Here is a 19,382-nt window from a genome sequence, read left to right on the forward strand (position 1 = left end):
CAGGAATGTAAGTCGAGTGTATTCCACTAGCGTAGGCGTAACTTCTGTGTTACAACCTTTGCGCTATAGGGTCGTGCTTTATCCTGAAGCATCGGCACCCCTTGTCGCAGATGGTTTTCGACAGACGTGGTGCACCATACACATTCTTTATTCTCCGATGGATGTCTACTGGTGTTTGTGAAAGTCATACGTTTATCTAAGTGCATATTTCATTAGCATATATATCCTATCCACTAGATGTCGTATTTTATCATTTTATATGCCATCTTTATCATATCCTACTCGGACCAAGGAAAGGAGGATATAAGATGAACATCAACAAAAGCAAAACGAGGATAATGAAATGTAGTCGAACTAAATCGGGTGATGTTGAGGGAATTAGATTAGGAAATGAGACGCTTAAAGTAGTAAATGAGTCTTGCTATTTGGCGAGCAAAATAACTGATGATGGTCGAAGTAGAGAGGATATAAAATGTAGACTGGCAATGGCAAGGAAAGCGTTTCTGAAGAAGAGAAATTTGTTAACCTCGAGTATAGATTTAAGTGTCAGGAAGTCGTTTCTGACAGTATTTGTGTGGAGTGTAGCCATGTATGGAAGTTAAACATGAACGATAAATAGTTTGGACAAAAAGAGAATAGAAGCTTTCGAAATGTGGTGCTACAGAAGAATGCTGAAGATTAGATTGGTAGATCACATAACTAATGAGGAGGTATTGAATAGAATTGGGGAGAAGAGAAATTTTTGGCACAACTTGACTAGAAGAAGGGATCGGTTGGTAGGACATATTATGAGACCTCAAGGGATCGCCAATTTAGTATTGGAGGGCAGCGTGGGGGGTAAAATCGTAGAGAGAGACCAGGAGATGAATACACTAAACAGATTCAGAAGGATGTAGGTTGCAGTAGGTACTGTGAGATGAAGAAGCTTGCACAGGATAGAGTAGCATGGAGAGCTGCATCAAACCAGTCTCTGGGGTGAAGACCACAACAACACTCGGACCAATGCCTGAGGGAAGCGATGTGTGGTGTGTTTTATTTAATCCTAACTTCCCCGGTATGGTCAGCAGCCTCTATTTCACGAACAGTGCCTGTATCGCATAAAATGCATTCTGTTAGTTTGGTTGTGGGCTAGGGCGGATTTTCTGCTCTCGCAGAGCTTCTAAAAGGAAGGCTGGATGTTGGAATGCACAGTACTGTAGCAAGAGGTGGGGAGGGGGAGGGGGGGGGGGGAAGAAATCGAAGAGCAAGGAGAGAAATGGTGGCAGAAATGGTGTCTCGGTCTACGTGACTCGGAGCGCGTACGTGGAACGCTCTTTCCCGCCGAATTCGTGGACAAGTGTTTCCGGGGGATGCTGAAAGTTTCGCGATAGAATTTTTTTTGTTTATTTATTTCTCAAGTAAAGATCTGTTTCTTGTTGTTGTATAGCAGGTCGTACATTGTGTGATTTTACATGTTATACCCTACAAACTCAGTTTTATTATTAGTACATTTTTTTTATAATTTTACAAAAGAATAAAATAAAAGGATAAAAGATAAAGAAGATATAAAAAATTACAAATGTATATTAACATTTTGTTTAAATTAGTTGGTAAGTTGGATAGTGATAATAAATAAGGTACACAATAGGTCGTGGATGTATTTTAATTAAAAATGAAAAATGAATTTAATGGAAGAAACAAGAGTTGGCAATTTGACTTCGATATGGTGGGGTAGCTCTTCGCATTATACCTTCTGTGTGTATGTTTACATCTGTTACATATTGTCTTGACTGTGGTAATAATTAGTAATGTATTGATTAATTAGACTGCAATGTGTTTAAGACACCATGAATCCTGCAGGGGTGTACATAAATACGTAAGAGTACGAGGGGTGGAGATCTCTTCTGAACAGCACCTTGCAAGGCATCCCAGATATGACCAATAATGTTCTTGTCTGGGGAGTTCGGTGGCCAGCGGAAGCGTTTAAGCTCAGAAGAGTGTTCCCTGAGCATCTCCGTAGCATTTCTGGACGTGTGGGGTGTCGCATTGTCCTGCTGGAATTGCCCAAGTCCGTCGGAATGCACAATGAAGATGGTCAGACTGAAGAGAGTCGTTCAACGTGACATAAGTGTAACCCTTGCGTAAAATGCTGCAGATTTCAATGTTCGGCCAGCAACAAGTGTCAGCGTGCGAACCATTCAACGAAACATCATCGATATGGGCTTTCGGAGCAGAAGGCGCACTCGTGTACCCTTGATGACTGCACGACACAAAGCTTTACGCCTCGCCTGGGCCCGTCAACGCCGACATTGGACTGTTGATGACTGGAAACATGTTGCCTGCTCGGATAAGTCTCGTTTCAGATTGTATCGAGCAGATGGACTTGTACTGGTATGGAGACAACCTCATGAATCGATGGACCCTGCATGTCATCAAGGGGACTGTTCTCGCTGGTTGAGGCCCTGTAATGGCGTGAGGCGAGTGCAGTTGTAGTGATGTGGGGCCCCTGGTACGTCTAGATATGACTCTGACAAGTGACACGTACGTAAGCATCCTGTGTGATCACCTGCATCCATTCATGTTCATTGTGCTTTCCAATGGACTTGGACAATTGCAGCAGGACAATGTGACACGTCACACGTCCAGAATTGTTACAGAGTGGCTCTTCTGAGTTTAAACACTTCCGCTGGCCACCAAACTCCCCAGACATGAACATAATTGAGCATATCTGGGATGCCTTGCAACGTGCTGTTCGGAAGAGATCTCCACCCCTCGCACTCTTACGTAGTTATGTCCTGCCCTGCAGGATTCACAGTGTCATTTCCCTCCAGCACCACTTTAGATATCAGTCGAGTGCATGCCATGTCGTGTTGCGGCACTTCTGCGTGCTCACGTGGAGGCTACACGACACTGGGCAGGTGTACCAGTTTCCTTGGCTCCTCAGTGTAAAATGTCATAGTCGGCTGCATCAGGTGCGAGGACGCGGTAAAACTTTTAGACAGTCACACCTGTTGCAGCGAAAGAAGAAGAAATGTCAGACCTATAGGTAGTTTTACATATCATGGAATGGTATAACAACCAACTACATAGCTAAATTTTCAGACTGATTCGATTTAGTGTTGAAGAACGTTTGTTTGCGTTTGATATGTTTGCATGTTTATCTCGTCTTCACTTCCTGTGTGTGTTAAAGCATACGAGTAAGTGTTTGTGTTTGTATCTGTGTCGTTTACTATGTACTGCTGATCTGTCGGATGTGGAGCCTGCCGACCGGGGTGGCGCTACAGTCTGGAACCGCGCGACCGTTACGGTCGCAGGTTCGAATCCTGCCCGGGCATGGATGTGTGTGATGTCCTTAGGTTAGTTAAGTAGTTCTAAGTTTTAGGGGACTGATGACCACAGCAGTTAAGTCCCATAGTGCTCAGAGACATTTGAACCATTTGATGTGGAGCTTGTCTTATTCTAGCGTAATGTCTCTCCTGTTTGTATGCCGCATATAGTGCTCGCGATACTTCGTTTGCGATGTTGTTTATAAGGTTCCACTCCCTTTGTCTGCGATTAACTGTCCTATGTCCTGGTTCCCTAAAATCGGTCTTATATGTCCTGGGTCATCGCAGACGAGCACTATGTGTTCAGGTGTGCCATTCTCACCATAGGCACAAGTGTGAGTCTTTTTTAGGCCAAGCCTGTGGAGATGCACAGGATACGGTCCATGGCCCGTGAGAAAGTGCACCATGCCGCGTGTTATATTTATTTACTTCAAATTCATTCGCTCTCGCATACTGGGAAAGAAAGAGTAGACTCGTTTTCCCTTATCAGTTGTGTCCCATTCTGTCTGCCATGTATCAGTTCTCCACTTCTTTGATTATCCTTTGTCGGTTATGTCTTGTCCAGTTATTTCTTTTATTTTGTCGTGTCTTCCCCTCTTCAGCCAGTAGACTGCTGCTCTGTGGCGAATTGTAATATCTGCAGGGAAAACTCCCAGTACCACTCACAGTGCCTCAATCGAGGTTGTGCCGAAAGCCCCCGAGATTCTGAGTAAAACACGCCTCTGGCCGCACCTCAGATTGGATTTATACGTACCTAAGCAGAACCGATGTCCCCAAGCAATAGCCGCAAAACAGGTTATCGAGTCAAAGAGCGCTATGTAATATATCCTCATTGTCTGTACGGGTAGTCTGTATCTTATATTGTTCAGACGTGAAGGTTCATGTATGAGTTTCGTCTCTTTGTTAATTGTTAATCTGGCATGTTCGTTAAAGTGTAAATGTTCCTCAACACACACACATCAAAAAATGGTTTGCATCACTTCGCTTCCGAGAGTTCCGGAACCTGTGCAGAAAATTGGAATAGAGATCGACACAAACATCATTTCCGCCATTTTTATTGCTCATGAAAACCACACACTGCATGTTGTACCGCCATACAGCGAGACCTTCGGTGGCGGTGGTCCAGATTGCTGTACACACCAGTACCTCTAATACCCAGTAACACATCCTCTTGCGCTGATGCATGCCTGTATTCGTCGTGGCATACTATCCGCAAGTTCATCACGGCACTGTTGGTCCAGATTGTCCCACTGGTCAATGGGGATTCGGCGTAGACCCCTCATAGTAGTTGGTGGGTCACGTTGTCCATAAACAACCCTTTTCAATCTATCCCAGGCAGGTTCGATAGGGTTCATGTCTGGAGAACATGCTGGCCACTCTAGTCGAGCAATGTCACTATTCTGAAGGAAGTCATTCACAAGATGTGCACGATGGGGGCGCGAATTGTCGTCCATGAAGTCGATTGCCCCGCCAGTATGCTGCCGATATGGTCGCACTATCGGTCGGAGAATGGCATTCACGTATCGTACAGCCGCTACGGCGGCTTCCATGACCATCAGCGGCGTACGTCGGCCCCACATAATGACACCCCGAAACAGTAGGGAACCTCCACCTTGCTGCTCTCGCTGGACAGTGTGTCTAAGGCGCTCAGTCTGACCGGGTTGTCACCGAACACGACTCCAACGATTTTCTGGTTGAAGGCATATGCGACACTCATCGGTGAAGAGAATGTGATGCCAATCCTGAGCGGTCCATTCAGCATGTTGTTGGGTCAATCTGTACCGCGCTGCATGGTGTCGTGGTTGCAAAGATGGACCTCACCATGGACATCGGGAGTGACGTTGTGTATCAAGCAGCCTATTGCGCTATTTGAGTCGTAATACGACGTCCTATGATTGCACGAAAAGCATTATTCAACATGGTGGTGTTGCTGTCAGTGTTCCTCCAAGCCATAATCCGTAAGTAGCGGTCATCCACTACAGCAGTAGCCCTTGGGCGGCCTGAGCGAGGCATGTCATCGGCAGTTCCTGTCTCCCTGTATCTCCTCCATGTCCGAACAACATCGCTTTGGTTCACTCCGAGACGCCTGGACACTTCCCTTGTTGAGAGCCCTTCCTGGCACAAAGTAACAATGCGGACGCGATCGAACCCCGGTATTGACCGCCTGCGCATGGCTGAACTACAGACAACACGAGCCGTGTACCTACTTCCTGGTGGAATGACTGGAACTGATCGGCTGTCGGACCCCCTCCGTCTAATAGGCACTGCTCGTGCATGGCATTTACACCTTTGGGCGGGTTTAGTGACATCTCTGAGACAGAGGGACTGTGTCTGTGATGCAATATCCCCAGTCAACGTCTCTCTTCAGGAGTTCTGGGAACCGAAGTGAGGCAAAACTTTTTTTGATGTGTGTAAATGGCGAGGTATCTTGCCATAGCTTTCCTTTTTATAGATATGTTGTTTAACTTTGTCATTGGATTTCTTTTCAGTGTGTCTCTTAGAAGTAGATAAAGTGTTTTGTTAACTGCTATTGTGAGTTTGTTGTTCGTGCACCATTCATCGATGAACGCGATGAGACACGTGGCTTTACTCTCCAACTGAGACCTGGAGTTTTCAGATACCATGACCATAAGGTCATCTGTGTAGGCAACCACCCCGTTTGTCATGTCGTTGTCTTCTAGTGCGTTCAGTAGTGGTTTTATGGCTATGTCCCAGAAAATCGGTCCGCTATATGGATCCTTGCGGACAACCCCTTATTACTACCGTCTTTAAAGCTTTTTGGCGACCGTTCTTCCTTTCCACTCTCCCGTTTTTACAATAATCTCTAAGACTGTTGTATAGAGCCAGCGGAATGTTCATCTCTCTTAAGTCTTGCTAACAGCTCCAGCCACCAAAGGGTGTCGAAACCATCAGCTATGTCAATTAGGATTGCTACTATGTATTTGTCATATACTGTCTGTGCCATTTCTATGGCCCTGTTTACTGTTTCGTCGATGGATTTATGTGATCGATAAACAAACTGGTGTGGACAAAGGCCGAAGAGCTGCCAGTGGGACTGGAGTTCGCCGCACAGCGGTCTCTCCTGTACCTTTGCCCGAATGTGAATGTATGTCTTAATTCAGTCGGGTCTTTGTCCTCTGCTTTCTTGATCATAACTGCATTTGACGTCTTCCACATATACGGTATTCGTCGTCCTGTAAGTCTGTCAGAAAAGTGGAGCAGCCTGTTTGATGGTTTCAGGGTGGATGCCATCAGGACACGGAGCCTTTTTGTTCTTCATTTTGTGTATCGCCAGTGCCACTTCCTCGTGAGCAAAGGGGATGGTGATACCTTCGTTTTCGTATTTGCCAAAAAGTAGTTTGCGAAGGGTGGTGTGGAGTTAGTTGTCCTGAATGTGGTCGTTGTCTGGAAGTAGTTTGTTGAAGACATACTGTGGCGTGCATCTCCAGCCTCTTGTGGTAGTACCATATGGTTTTTTCAAGGTTGATAATACTGTGCGGGTCTTGATACATTCAGTCTGCAGTTTAAACGCCCCCCCCCCCCAAAAAAAAATGTTGTTCTGTAAGTTTGTCCTAACATATGTGCCCCGGTGGTCTTTCTTGGTCTTATGTAGTTTGTCTTTGTATCGCGTTTTAGCGTCACGATAAATTGAAATCTAATTTCACTTTTCTGTGCTGTCTCTGATTTTTGATAATATCGTCATTTATCACAAGTGTGACTCCTACGCAGAAAACAGCCAGCAGCCACTTTTTACAATGCCATTTATTTATTTAAATAGCGCCGTTACCGGTTTGGAACCGATAGGTTCATCTTCAGGCGGCTAGTTCACGTTAAGATACATTTTAAATTAGCTTTCACTTTTTGCCTTCCCAAACGATGAAATTCTCTTGTAGGGGTGGTGCTCTGAAACCAAAACAAGACATTGTCTTACAACTTGTTTTGGTTGTAGGGACCAACACCCCACGGAAATTTTGTCATTTGGGAAAACAAAAAGTGAAAGCTTTGCGTCCGGAAGCTTGGCACATGATTGGCCGGAATGTGCGAACAAAAAGTGCGCCCTCTCTGCGATGCTGTGGAGCGAACGGTGGGCTGCAGAAGACGGAATGAGCTGCAGTCTGGACTTGCTGGAGATGTTGGCCGATTGAAACATGCTGTGCAGCTGTACCACGAAGCAATGACGCAATGCAACTGATTGCTGGCGTACTGCTAGTTAGGTGTCATCAGATTATGTTCTTAGTCACAATTATTTATACCAAAATCTTTCCGTATTGCTGAAATCTTTGTCGCGTGTGTCATAAGCTAAATTCTTTACACCGCCTTATTACAATAACGGTAACAAATATCCATTTTTCTCTCGTTCTGCTCTTGTCCCATGCAAATCGTATAGTGAGGTTGTAAGTTTATCAGTCCTTTGAATCTCTGTGAATGAGTAATAGCAACTTTCTCACTTGTTGTTTGCCCTCAGCAATGCTTCTCTCTGCTGCAGCATCTTGGATCGCGCACAAGTGTTTAAAATCCTTTCCATTGTTCCTACAGAGGTATAACCCCATGCTGATCACTTTGTTTGCTAAGTTATTTTTAAGTATTCATTCCATAAGGGGCAGTAGCATTTAAGAACATTGCTTGTTACGCAGTTCAGATTTCCTTCATGTAAAAGTAACTGATATTAAACCCAACGGTTTGAATTCAGTCTTTTACTTCAAGCCCCCTCCCCCTCGGGGCATCTTCAAATGAATCAGGCAAGAGATTAAGAAATATATGAGGCACAGCTAAACATAGTGTTTGTTTCCGTAACGCCATACTGTGCTGCTTGTCTCCGTAGCATTAGGTTAAAGAAATTGTTTTACTTGTTTCCAGGACAGAAATTCGTCGTACTTTAATTAACAAAATTATGGCCATTGCAGTTATTGGGTACGACACTATCACCAGAGGATGTGTTAAAAAAATGAAATTATTGATTAACCGTGTTACTGTCACATTTTTGCCTGTTGTCAGCCAGAAATAAGGATTAAGATCACTAGTTTACCATCAGATCACTCCATGCTACAACTGGCGCCTCATATTTGTCCTTCGACAGCCAAGAAAAGAATAACAGCCCATTGGCACTGTTTGGACGCATTTGGTAGTAACGTCCCTTAGTTTACGTTTCCACATTTACCGCACGAATACCGCGCTTTCACGCAGTGTTGCTTGTCTGTGAGGACTGACAACTCTACGCTGCACTGTGTGAAGGCCGTCGATGATTGTGTTGTATGTGGTGAGAGGTTGTTGTTGTATCCGGATCCCGCTCCAGCTACTGCCGGGTCTGGGTTGTTACTATGGATTTTTGGCAAAGTTAGTTTCAAAGGGTGGCCGGATGCCCATCCTGTCTCCACTCTGTACCCCCTGGGACGAAAGTAGTGCACCCCAGCTGTCTGCGTCTAGTGTAAACCGTGAAATAGTGCGAACGTTTTCCAAATGTCTCTGATTCGTGTAACTGAGGCAGGACTTGGACAACAGCCTGGCATTCACCTAGGGGGATGTGGAAAACCGCCTAAAAACCACATCCAGGCTGGCCAGCACACCAGTCCTTCGTCGTCAGGCGGATTCGATCCGGGGCCGGCGCGCCTACCCGAGCCCAGCAAACAACGCACTAGCGCTTTTTTTCCCCATATAGTTCGTTGCTTTTGGTCTGGGCGGACGTCACAATACATACGTTCAAGTTGTTCGTTGATTCCTTGACTAAGTTTTTTTATTACAGAGAGCACGCAGCCCTCTGACCGAACACGCTCAGCTACCGTGGCGCTCTCGGCTAACCAGGCGGTGTGGTGAGAGGTAATGCCTGAGATGTAGTATTCTCGGCATACTATTGACACTGTGGACCTCGGAGAATTGTATTCCTAACCATTTCCGGAATGACATGTCACGTGGGTCTAGCTCCATTTCGCGTTCAAAGTATGTTAATATCTATCGTGCGGCCATAATCACGTCGGAAACCTTTCCACATGAATGAGTACAATAATGACACCTCCGCGAAGGTACTGCCCTTTTATACCTGGTGTAGGCTATACTACGGTCACATTTGTGTGTACATATCGCTGTTCCATGACTTCTGTCGTCTCAGTGTCAACTGTTAAAGTTTTTGTATGTGATTGTATTCACATCGTTAGGTGATGCGAGGCTCAGGGTACAATCAGCACACCCTTCTCGCAATATACACTGTCTGAACAAAAGTATCCGGACGTCTATCAATGGGCATTAATCTGGAGTATGTCCATCATTCGCCTTTATGACGACTTTGAGTAACTGAAATGAGGTATTTGAACATCTGTGGAGGAACGGCCTCCCATTCTTGCTTAAGAACGGAAACCAGAGAAGGTAATGGCGTTGCACACTGAAATCCTCAGCAAAGTGGACTTTCTAACTCGGTTTACTTTTGGCAGGCAAGCTCATTTATGGACTTATTGTCGCAAATTCTGCTTTATGACAGGGTGCAACTGTCATACTGGTACAAGCAACCATCGTCTCCGCACTGTTCCTCAACTCTTAGATATGACCATATTCTTCAGCATTTAGCGTAATCCCGTGACTAATCCACGTTCAAAGTCACTGAGCTATCCTGACCGATCCATTCTGCAGTCACTCCTTCTCTACTGACGAGACAACACTCCACGTCCCTCGTGACTTTTAGTGGTCAATTCCGCATTACAAACACCCGTTCGGATACTTTTGATCAGACAGTATACAGGGTGATTCTAAAGTCACTACACATTTCAGTGATATAGTAAGTCACTGTACATTTCAGTGATACAGTGACGGAATATTTGTTTCTTGCAGGTACTACGACAGAATGTTAAACCAAAGAAGAAGGAACCGCCGTTGTTTCTGCTCGTCTTCGTGGAATGACGTATGAACAGGTGCGGACAGACTTTGCCCGTCGATTCCGGAAAACAGGCCCCACCAGGCTGCTATCAAGACCCTCGTCAATAAATTCCAGCGTACTGGTGGTGTTGCAGATGAAGAACGTCCAGGGAGGCCGGCCATAACGCCAGACACCGTGCAAAGTGTGCAGGATGCGATCCCAAGTAGCCCTTCTGCATCTACCAGGAGACTTAGTAGGGAGCTTGGTGTTCCTCAAACCACTGTATGGAGAGTTCTTCGTTACAAGCTGCGCAAACGTGCGTACCGTATCCAGGTCGTACATAAGCTTGAAGCGGAGGACTACGCAGCCAGGCAAGCTATGTGTCACGACCTGCTACAAGCTGTGGAAAATGATAATTTGATGCAAAATGTCCTGTTCAGTGATGAAGCTACATTTCATACCTGTGGACATGTGAACAGACACAACTGCAGGATCTGGGCAGACGAACAACCAACTGTGCTGCAGGAGTGGCAAAGAGACACAGCAAAAGTGAATGTGTGGTTGTTACGGATAACGAGGTCAACAATGTACGGGCCCTTCTTCTTCGCAGAACAAACCGTTACTGGAACCACATACCTAGATATGTTGGAACAGCTTTTGGAGTCCCAGTTGATATCTGATGGGATTATGGATACTGCTGTTTTTCAACAGGATGGTGCACCACCCCATTTTGCCCTCGCTGTTCGGTTTTATCTGAATTAAGCATTTCCCGGCAGATTGATTGGTCGTGTCTCTCCACAGATGTGGGTATCCCGCTCGCCTGACTTTACACCCTTAGACTTTTTTTGCATCGGGGTTAATCAAGTCAAAGGTATACCAGGTGAAGATCACCAGCACTGAACACTTAACACAGCGGATTCGAGCCGCAGCTGCTGAGATTACACCAGATATGCTTGGGCAGGTTTTTCGGTCTACAGTGGTTTGGGGGGTGTGCCTAGACATGCAAGGTGGTCACATTGAAATGTACTGAAATTATGTCCTATTGTAACATAAGTTGCAGTGCCATTACATACTGGTTAATAAAATTTGTTTAAGTACAAAATGTATAGTGACTTTAGAATGCCCCTGTATATTCCCACGCGAGACACGTGCTAAGCTAGGTATATACATGTGAGAGATTTTTACTCTCAGAGAGCTTTTTCGATTAATACGCCTCGTATAAGCAGTGCCGACAGTCAGGTCACCGGCAATGTCCGAGAGTGGAGCTAGATTTCAGATTGTCCCTCCCTGCGAGTTTAGACCTCTCGTGTGGACGGCAACCTCGACAGCTGCTCGCCGTAGCTCTCAGACAAGAAAAACTATACCGGCACTGTACGGAGAGCTGAGACTAACTCGGAGAGTGCTGGGCGGCCATATTGCGTCCAAATTTGTGCCATATTTCATAGTTTGCACACTACCACACCTCGGTAATGTACTTTGCCGTGCTCATGCACACATTAAATAAACGCAGCGACCTAACTGCGTGTTCTCTGCCGTAATATGTGACCGTGACATGTTTCTGAGCGAAGAAATCATCCGTTTTACCTCCTAAACGAACAGCACAAGCAGTTAGTCTATTTCGAAAGTTCTAGACTTCAACGCTGCTGCGCAGCAAATAACATATTAAAACATCGCATGCATAGGCCTACTGTATACAATTAACAAACGAAAACCAAAAAAATGTACCTGATGAGAATGTATCCCACATTAATATCAAAATATGAATGAAGAACTGTCAAGCTATCCACGGCGCCACATCAACACTGCAACGACTGTTTCTACAAAAGTGTAACGGCTTTGTCGGGAGAGTTGAGACTACTGTCGCTATGGATACGCATGTAAGGTTCTCATATGTTTTCTACTATTGTAAACAATTCACTTTTACTGTAAGGGGTAAAGATGAATGCGCTCTCTGCGTGAGCAGTTAATAAGATCCTTGACTATATGTTTAGTTTAATCTCTGGTTGACTTGCTAGTCAGTTGTGTAGCACTAGGGTATTCTGATTTCAGGCATAGTAGCGACCAGTTGAGGTTTACAGAGAATGAGATCTGTTATTTGTGAATATGGGAGAAACTGTCTGGAATACTTTATTGCGGAAATGAAAACTTCTTTATATTGATGGAGAAGATTTCGGAGGAACTTTAAAGGTAACGAAGGCATGTGCAAGAATTAAACTTTTCTTTGTCAGAACTGTTAATTGAAGCAAATCTTTGTCCCTCACATAACTAATAACTTTTAGGATTAGCGTTAATGTGATCTCTCTGTTTTCATCATGTCAGAAATGACGCAATTGATTGAGGTATCACCAGTTTTGTAATTTCGCAATTTTTAGAGTCTTTTTGTGCTGTACAATCCTTTTTGTCAATAATCAGAGTTTGATTTTCCAACAACGATTTTCTATGAAATAAAACCTGCCTCCGTTATTCATAGTAAAGTTTTGAATATTTTGTCATGTGTGCATTGCACCTTACGCCACACGAAGTCACAGATTATTTCTGATGAGCAACAAGGAAGAAATTGGTAGTGAGTAGTTTATTTTCCTTTTGCTGCTGCATCTGTTGATTTGTATTTGCTTTCGAGAACGTGGGTACTCCAGACACAAAAAACATCATCTTGAACAAGAGGTAAGTCACTTTTATTTAGGGGCAGATCTCACCTTGCATTCTTGAGCAAACAGTGTGTGTGTTCGGCATTGTCAAGAGTCGTGCTAGCAAGCATATTAATTTTCAGTGAACGTTGTTGGTAATTTCAAACAGTTATTTTCTTTTTGAGTAGAGCAATAATTTATTTTTGTGGATAGTCGAAGTCAAACATTGCATTTCATATCACGCAACGCCCATAGTGTACTTCAGTATTGCATTTTGGTTAAGTAGTTTTGAGTGAGAACACATTTAGTATCTTTTAGGACTGTAAGAGATTCGTTTTCTTTATATCAGATTTTGCATTTCATTAAGTTTAAAGTTTTATTTCACGGCACTGTTCACATGCGCAACACACGGCCAACCAACTGTCAGTTTGTTCAGTAGTTAAATACGATATCTAGAGTATACGTTACATGAGGAGAATGTTTTCGAAATCAGTATATTCAGTGTTATCACATACAGACAGATTTTTATAGAAAGGTTACACGCGTTGTGAGTACATGTCAGCGATGTATCAGCAAAAAAATAGTGAAGAATGCTGCCAGGAAATGAACTCTTAACCAAGCCACTTATAGCGCCCCCAGTGAAATAATACTAAAAGACTAAAAAAACAGTATTTATAAAGAAGAGACATTTTAAAATTGAATAATATACATTTTTCTCATGTACCCGTATTATAATAATTTTTCTGTGTAAGTTTTGAGGGCAAAGAAATATAACAAAATGATCTAAAGAGACGACAAGATACGCTCTTTTGTTAATTTTTTAGACGTCTTCACTTCTTCTCTTGTCTTGGTTGCGTGTAGACGGACATCTTGCGAGTGCTGGCAAATGTAAGCATATTTGTACTAATTAAGCAGATAATATATTGATTTAATATTATTGTTCACTTTTAATTTGTAATTTACAGTTCAACAATCGCAGCTGCCGATGCAGCCAACGACGCCATTACGTGGCGATATTAACTTATAAAAAATTAGCGGAAGCGAAAAACTCGCCCGCTATTAACATAATATTCATTTTTCTCCACAGCCGCCCGAAGTTGCAGAAAATACGTAGCTTTAAGATTCTTATTTTCAGTACCACAGACGAGAGCCAGAACCAGGACTCCGATTACGATGCAATGAGGTAAGAAGAAATACTCTCGCGCGTGTGTGGGCCGCAATTGTAATTAATAACTACAGATTTTTTGCTTTAAAGTGAACTGACTAGCCGAAAAAAATAATATGAAAGGTATATTACATTGTTCAACTTATATGATTATGTTTTAAGATTCAGCGAGTCTAACGTTCATTAACGTAATAAATAATTTATACTGAGGATAATATTGTTAAAAAAGAGAACTTCACAAAAGCATTTAATTGTAAATCAAAATAAAATGAAATATCATTTTTATTAAGGCCCACCACGTAAGTCGGCAACAATAAACATTCCCAATAAATAATATATTAAATTACGACGGCCGACGGCCGCGAGCCGCTGCTGCCTACCGCTGCATTGAGAGCAGTAGCTTCTCCCGTAAGTGGCTTACTTGTACGCGACTCGCTTTCCTGCAACATCTTTATTACTTCAGTGATTTAACAGCCGGCCAGCAGAGGGGGTACCAACCTGGGGGCGCCGTGCCTCTCGGCTTGCCACAGCTGTAACAAGGCCAGCACGTCCTCGGGGTCGACGGCCAGGTCCCTCTTGAGGCGCGGGCCCACACCGCTCAGCTCCAGGGCGTGCGGCACCATCGGTCGGAAGCTGCTGCTGCAACCGCAACGCACCACATCTCTACCACTCTACTGCCACACAAAGACGAGTAGTTATTTAACGTTGTTACAAAATATCTTCAACATTTTTTTATTGATTTACGTCAAGTTTTTACGTGAATTCTAACAAACGTTTGGAACGATATATACACTACTGGCCATTAAAATTGCTACACCAACGAGAAACGCAGATGATAAACGGGTATTCATTGGACAGATATATTATACTAGAACTGACATGTCTTTACATCTTCACGCAATTTGGGTCCATAGATCCTGAGAAATCAGTACCCAGAACAACCACCTCTGGCCGTAATAACGGCCTTGATACGCCTGGGCATTGAGTCAAACAGAGCTTGGATGGCGTGTACAGGTACAGCTGCCCATGCAACTTCAACACGATACCACAGTTCATCGAGAGTAGTGACTGGCGTATTGTGACGAGCCAGTTGTTCGGCCACCATTGACCAGACGTTTTCAATTGGTGAGAGATGTGGAGAATGTACTGGCCAGGGCAGCAGTCGAACATTTTCTGTATCCAGAAGGCAGGACCTGCAACATGCGGTCGTGCATTATCCTGCTGAAATGTAGGGTTTCGCAGGGATCGAATGAAGGGTAGATCCATGGGTTGTAACACATTTGAAATGTAACATCCACTGTTCAAAGTGCCGTCAGTGAGAACATGAGTTGACCGAGACGTCTAACCAATGGCACCCCATACCATCACGCCGGGTGATACGCCAGTATGGCGATGACGAATAAACGCTTCCAATGTGCGTTCACCGCCATGTCGCCAAACACGAATGCGACCCTCATTATGCTGTAAACAGAACCTGGATTCATCTGAAATGACGTTTTGCCATTCGTGCACCCAGGTTTGTCATTGAGTACACCATCGCAGGCGCTCCTGTCTGTGATGCAGCATCAAGGGTAACCGCAGCCGTGGTCACCGAGCTGATAGTCCTTGCTGCTGCAAACGTCGTCGAACTGTTCGTGCAGATGGTTGTTGTCTTGAAAACGTCCCCATCTGTTGAGTCAGGGATCGAGACGTGGCTGCACGATCCGTTACAGCCATGCGGATAAGTTGCCTGTCATCTGGACTGCTAGTGATAGGAGGCCGTTGTGATCCAGCACGGCGTTCCGTATTATCCTTCTGAACCCACCGATTCCATATTCTGCTAACAGTCATTGGATCTCGACCGACGCGAGCAGCAATGTCGCGATACAACAAACCGCATTCCCGATAGGCTACAATCTGACCTTTATCAAAGTCGGAAACGTGATGGTACGCATTTCTCCTCCTTATACGTGGCATCACAACAACGTTTCACCAGGCAACGCCGGTCAACTGCTGTTTGTGTATGAGAAATCGGTTGAAAACTTTCCTAACGTCAGCACATTGTAGGTGTCGCCACCGGCGCCAACCTTGTGTGAATGCTGTGAAAAGCTAATCATTTGCATATCACAGCATCTTCTTCCTGTCGGTTAAATTTCGCTTCTGTAGCATGTCATTTTCGTGCTGTAGCAATTTTAATGGTCAGTAGTGTATATATAGGGTCTATCACAATTAATGGTGTAAATGCATACAGTGGAAAGTACACGATACTAGTAACAAAAACGTCTCAGTAAACACAGGGTCTAAAATGCATAGCTTAAGAGCAACGAGCAATTTTTCATCTTTCCATTGTGTAGTGAGCAACGACGCAGCCACAGCAAAAAACTGCAGGGCAGACAAATCTGTGGCGAACGTGCGTCACCAGAGTGGCCATAAACACGTATGCACAGGACGCACGCGGCAGGTCGAGCGAATCCGTCTCCATGGCGACGTCCTTTGACGGCCATTGACGTCAAAACATTGATTTATCGCCGAGCTAGTCCATCCGACAGCTTCCGGCAGCGGCAGGTGCTAAACACGCCTCTAGCACTGACAGTGACGTGAGTCCCTCCCAACTCCTTCCCCCCCCCCCCCCCCCCCCCCCCAGATCAACCAGAGATGAGGCGTGACTCAGTATCGGTGGATTCACAATTTGCGAAACGTCGCCGTCACGTTTTTGGACGTCGACGGTCAAAGTAATTCCCGAGCATTCACACTACACGGCACGCCAATTAAGAAAGAACGTCGTGATATTACAGATGGTCTATAAAATACTCGCCAGAGGTGCTATTTCGTAGTTACGGTAAATCATCATAAAGTGCCGAAATTTAGTTTAAAGTAGTTTGCAATGATTGCTGTTGCACTTGATGATGAAGAACAAAGAGAAAAAAAGAGTCTGAGTTAGAAAAATGTTAAAGAATCGAGACTGAGAAGGAGAGTTCAACACTGCTTACAAAGACCTGGAAGAGGAGTCATCGTTCTATAAATATATCAGAATGTCTAAAAAATAGGTTTTTTTTATCTGTTAAGCAAGATACGAATAAAAATTATGAAGAGAAATTCAAGATTTAGTCACCCAACATCACCTCACCCAGAAGCTGATGGTTTGCATACGGTATGCCTAGATGGGCCGTTTTAGTGTAGTTGAACTATTTTTACATATATTTCTGCTGCCTGCTGTTCGTCGTTAATTTATTACGAATCTTATTTTAAACTTCTGCACGCCACATCAGCTTTACTCCCGGTTTTTCTTTCCTCTAAATGGTTCAAATGGCTCTGAGCACTATGGGACTCAACTGCTGAGGTCATTAGTCCCCTAGAACTTAGAACTAGTTAAACCTAACTAACCTAAGGACATCACAAACATCCATGCCCGAGGCAGGATTCGAACCTGCGACCGTAGCGGTCTTGCGGTTCCAGACTGCAGCGCCTTTAACCGCACGGCCACTTCGGCCGGCTTCTTTCCTCTATTCCATCGGAAAAATCTGAGCGAAGCACTTTGATCAAGATATATATCGTTTATTTTTTAGTGTATAAAATAAAATACTTTAACTTAGTGTTGTCTACCAGTACATATTAAGTCCTTTTCGCGGCAAGTGCCAATGGGGAATACTTTCGTATTAGTTCATACTACGTACTTAATGTAACAGTTGCTTGCCAAGTACGCTACACTGTGGCCCGTCGAAACATTCATTCCGAGAAAACTTGACGTGATGCTAAATGTGACGTAACGTGTCGATGAAGTTCCGTCGAAGGCGTGTGTGAATGCCACAATTTGAACTACAGAGGGGAATCGTTTGATGTGACGGACGTGATGGTGAAGTTCCGTCAAGTGTGAATACGCCTTATAAGGCCGCCTCTGAGGCGATATCTCTTAGAAGAAGACAACTGGATGAGGATCAGTACACGAGTTTAGACCCCGGTGTCCACTGAGGCGAGCTTCAGGGGCGATGTTGATGAGTGGTCTCTGACTAACGCTATTTACAAAATGTCTGACCTTGTCTCTGTGTAAACATAAGGTAATGCATATTCAATATCCGTCACTAATGACAAGCGATGCGTACCAGTAATTGACCATACTTTTCTTCTCGTTGATTGCTTCGTTAAAGGCTATTTTGTAGGCGACTAAATAACGAACAGAGACAGAGTTATTTCTCTGTTGCCTGATCCATATAAATATACGTTTAAATATACTTACGAATTTAATTTTGTTTTCGGATTTGTCCAGCACTTCATCGAGCAGAAATAATGCTATGGCATCCAGAACTTCTCTTGTGGTGAAGATTATTTGTTTCAGGATATTTGTGGAAACACCATTTGCAAACAGTACGCACTTGTTCCAGCACACAAGAAGGTTCCGTGATGAAGTTACAAACTTTCAGGGATAATGAGGAAGGACCCAGGCCCTGATACGACCGAGTGGAAAGAATGAGCGATAGTCGTTGTGGTACCTCTGACATCAGATCTCTTCTACTGCATGCTCTTTGCTTTCCACATTTTGGGAGGAGGTAGTATGGACCAAAATAAGAAAAAAATTGTCACGTAAACATGATTTTGCACTACTGGCCATTAAAATTGTTACACCAAGAAGAAATGCAGACGATAAACGGGTATTCATTGGAAAAATATATTATACTAGAACTGACATGTGATTACATTTTCACGCAAGTTGGGTGCATACATCCTGAGAAATCAGTACCCAGAACAATCACCTCTGGCCGTAATTACGGCCTTGATACGCCTGGGCATTGAGTCAAACAGAGCTTGGGTGGCGTGTACAGGTACAGCTGCCCATGAAACTTCAACACGATACCACAGTTCATCAAGAGTAGTGACTGGCGTATTGTGACGAGCCAGTTGTTCGGCTTTCCATTGACCAGACGTTCTCAATGGGTGAGAGATCTGGAGAATGTGCTGGCCGGGGCAGCAATCGAGCATTTTCTGTATCCAAAAAGGCCCGTACAGTACCTGCAACATGCGGACGTGCATTATCCTGCTGAAATGTAGGGTTTCGCAGGGATCGAATGAAGGGTAGAGCCACGGGTTGTAACACATCTGAAATGTAACATCCACTGTTCAAAGCGCCGTCAATGCGAACAAGAGGTGACCGAGACGTGTTACCAATGGCACTCCATACCATCACGCCGAGTGATACCCCAGTATGGCGATGGCGAATACAACCTTCCAATGTGCGTTCACCGCGACCTCACCAAACACAGATGCGACCATCATGACGCTGTAAACAGAACCTGGATTCATACGAAAAAATGGCGTTTTGCCATTCGTGCACCCAGGTTCGTCGTTGAGTACACCATCGCAGACACTCCTGTCTGTGATGCAGCGTCTCAAAGGTAACCGCAACCATGGTCTCCGAGCTGATAGTCCATGCTGTTGCAAACGTCGTCGAACTGTTCGTGCAGATGGTTGTT

The 19,382-nt window shown here is 44.4% G+C and overlaps 1 protein-coding gene across 2 annotated transcripts in view; it reads right to left on the reverse strand.

Annotated features, from left to right (window-relative positions):
* LOC126234788 (uncharacterized) overlaps positions 1 to 19,382 on the reverse strand; it is a 282,904-nt gene that overhangs the window by 66,339 nt on the left and 197,183 nt on the right. Inside the window, exon 5 of one of the 2 annotated variants that reach the window (XM_049943537.1) lies at positions 14,437 to 14,574. In XM_049943537.1, coding sequence (XP_049799494.1) covers positions 14,437 to 14,574 — 138 coding nt within the window. Of the gene's footprint in view, positions 1 to 14,436; positions 14,578 to 19,382 lie in introns of both variants that reach the window. The other variant, XM_049943536.1, reaches the window with a different exon arrangement.

This window comes from Schistocerca nitens, chromosome 2, assembly GCF_023898315.1.
Source record: "Schistocerca nitens isolate TAMUIC-IGC-003100 chromosome 2, iqSchNite1.1, whole genome shotgun sequence".
Lineage (NCBI taxonomy): Eukaryota > Metazoa > Arthropoda > Insecta > Orthoptera > Acrididae > Schistocerca > Schistocerca nitens.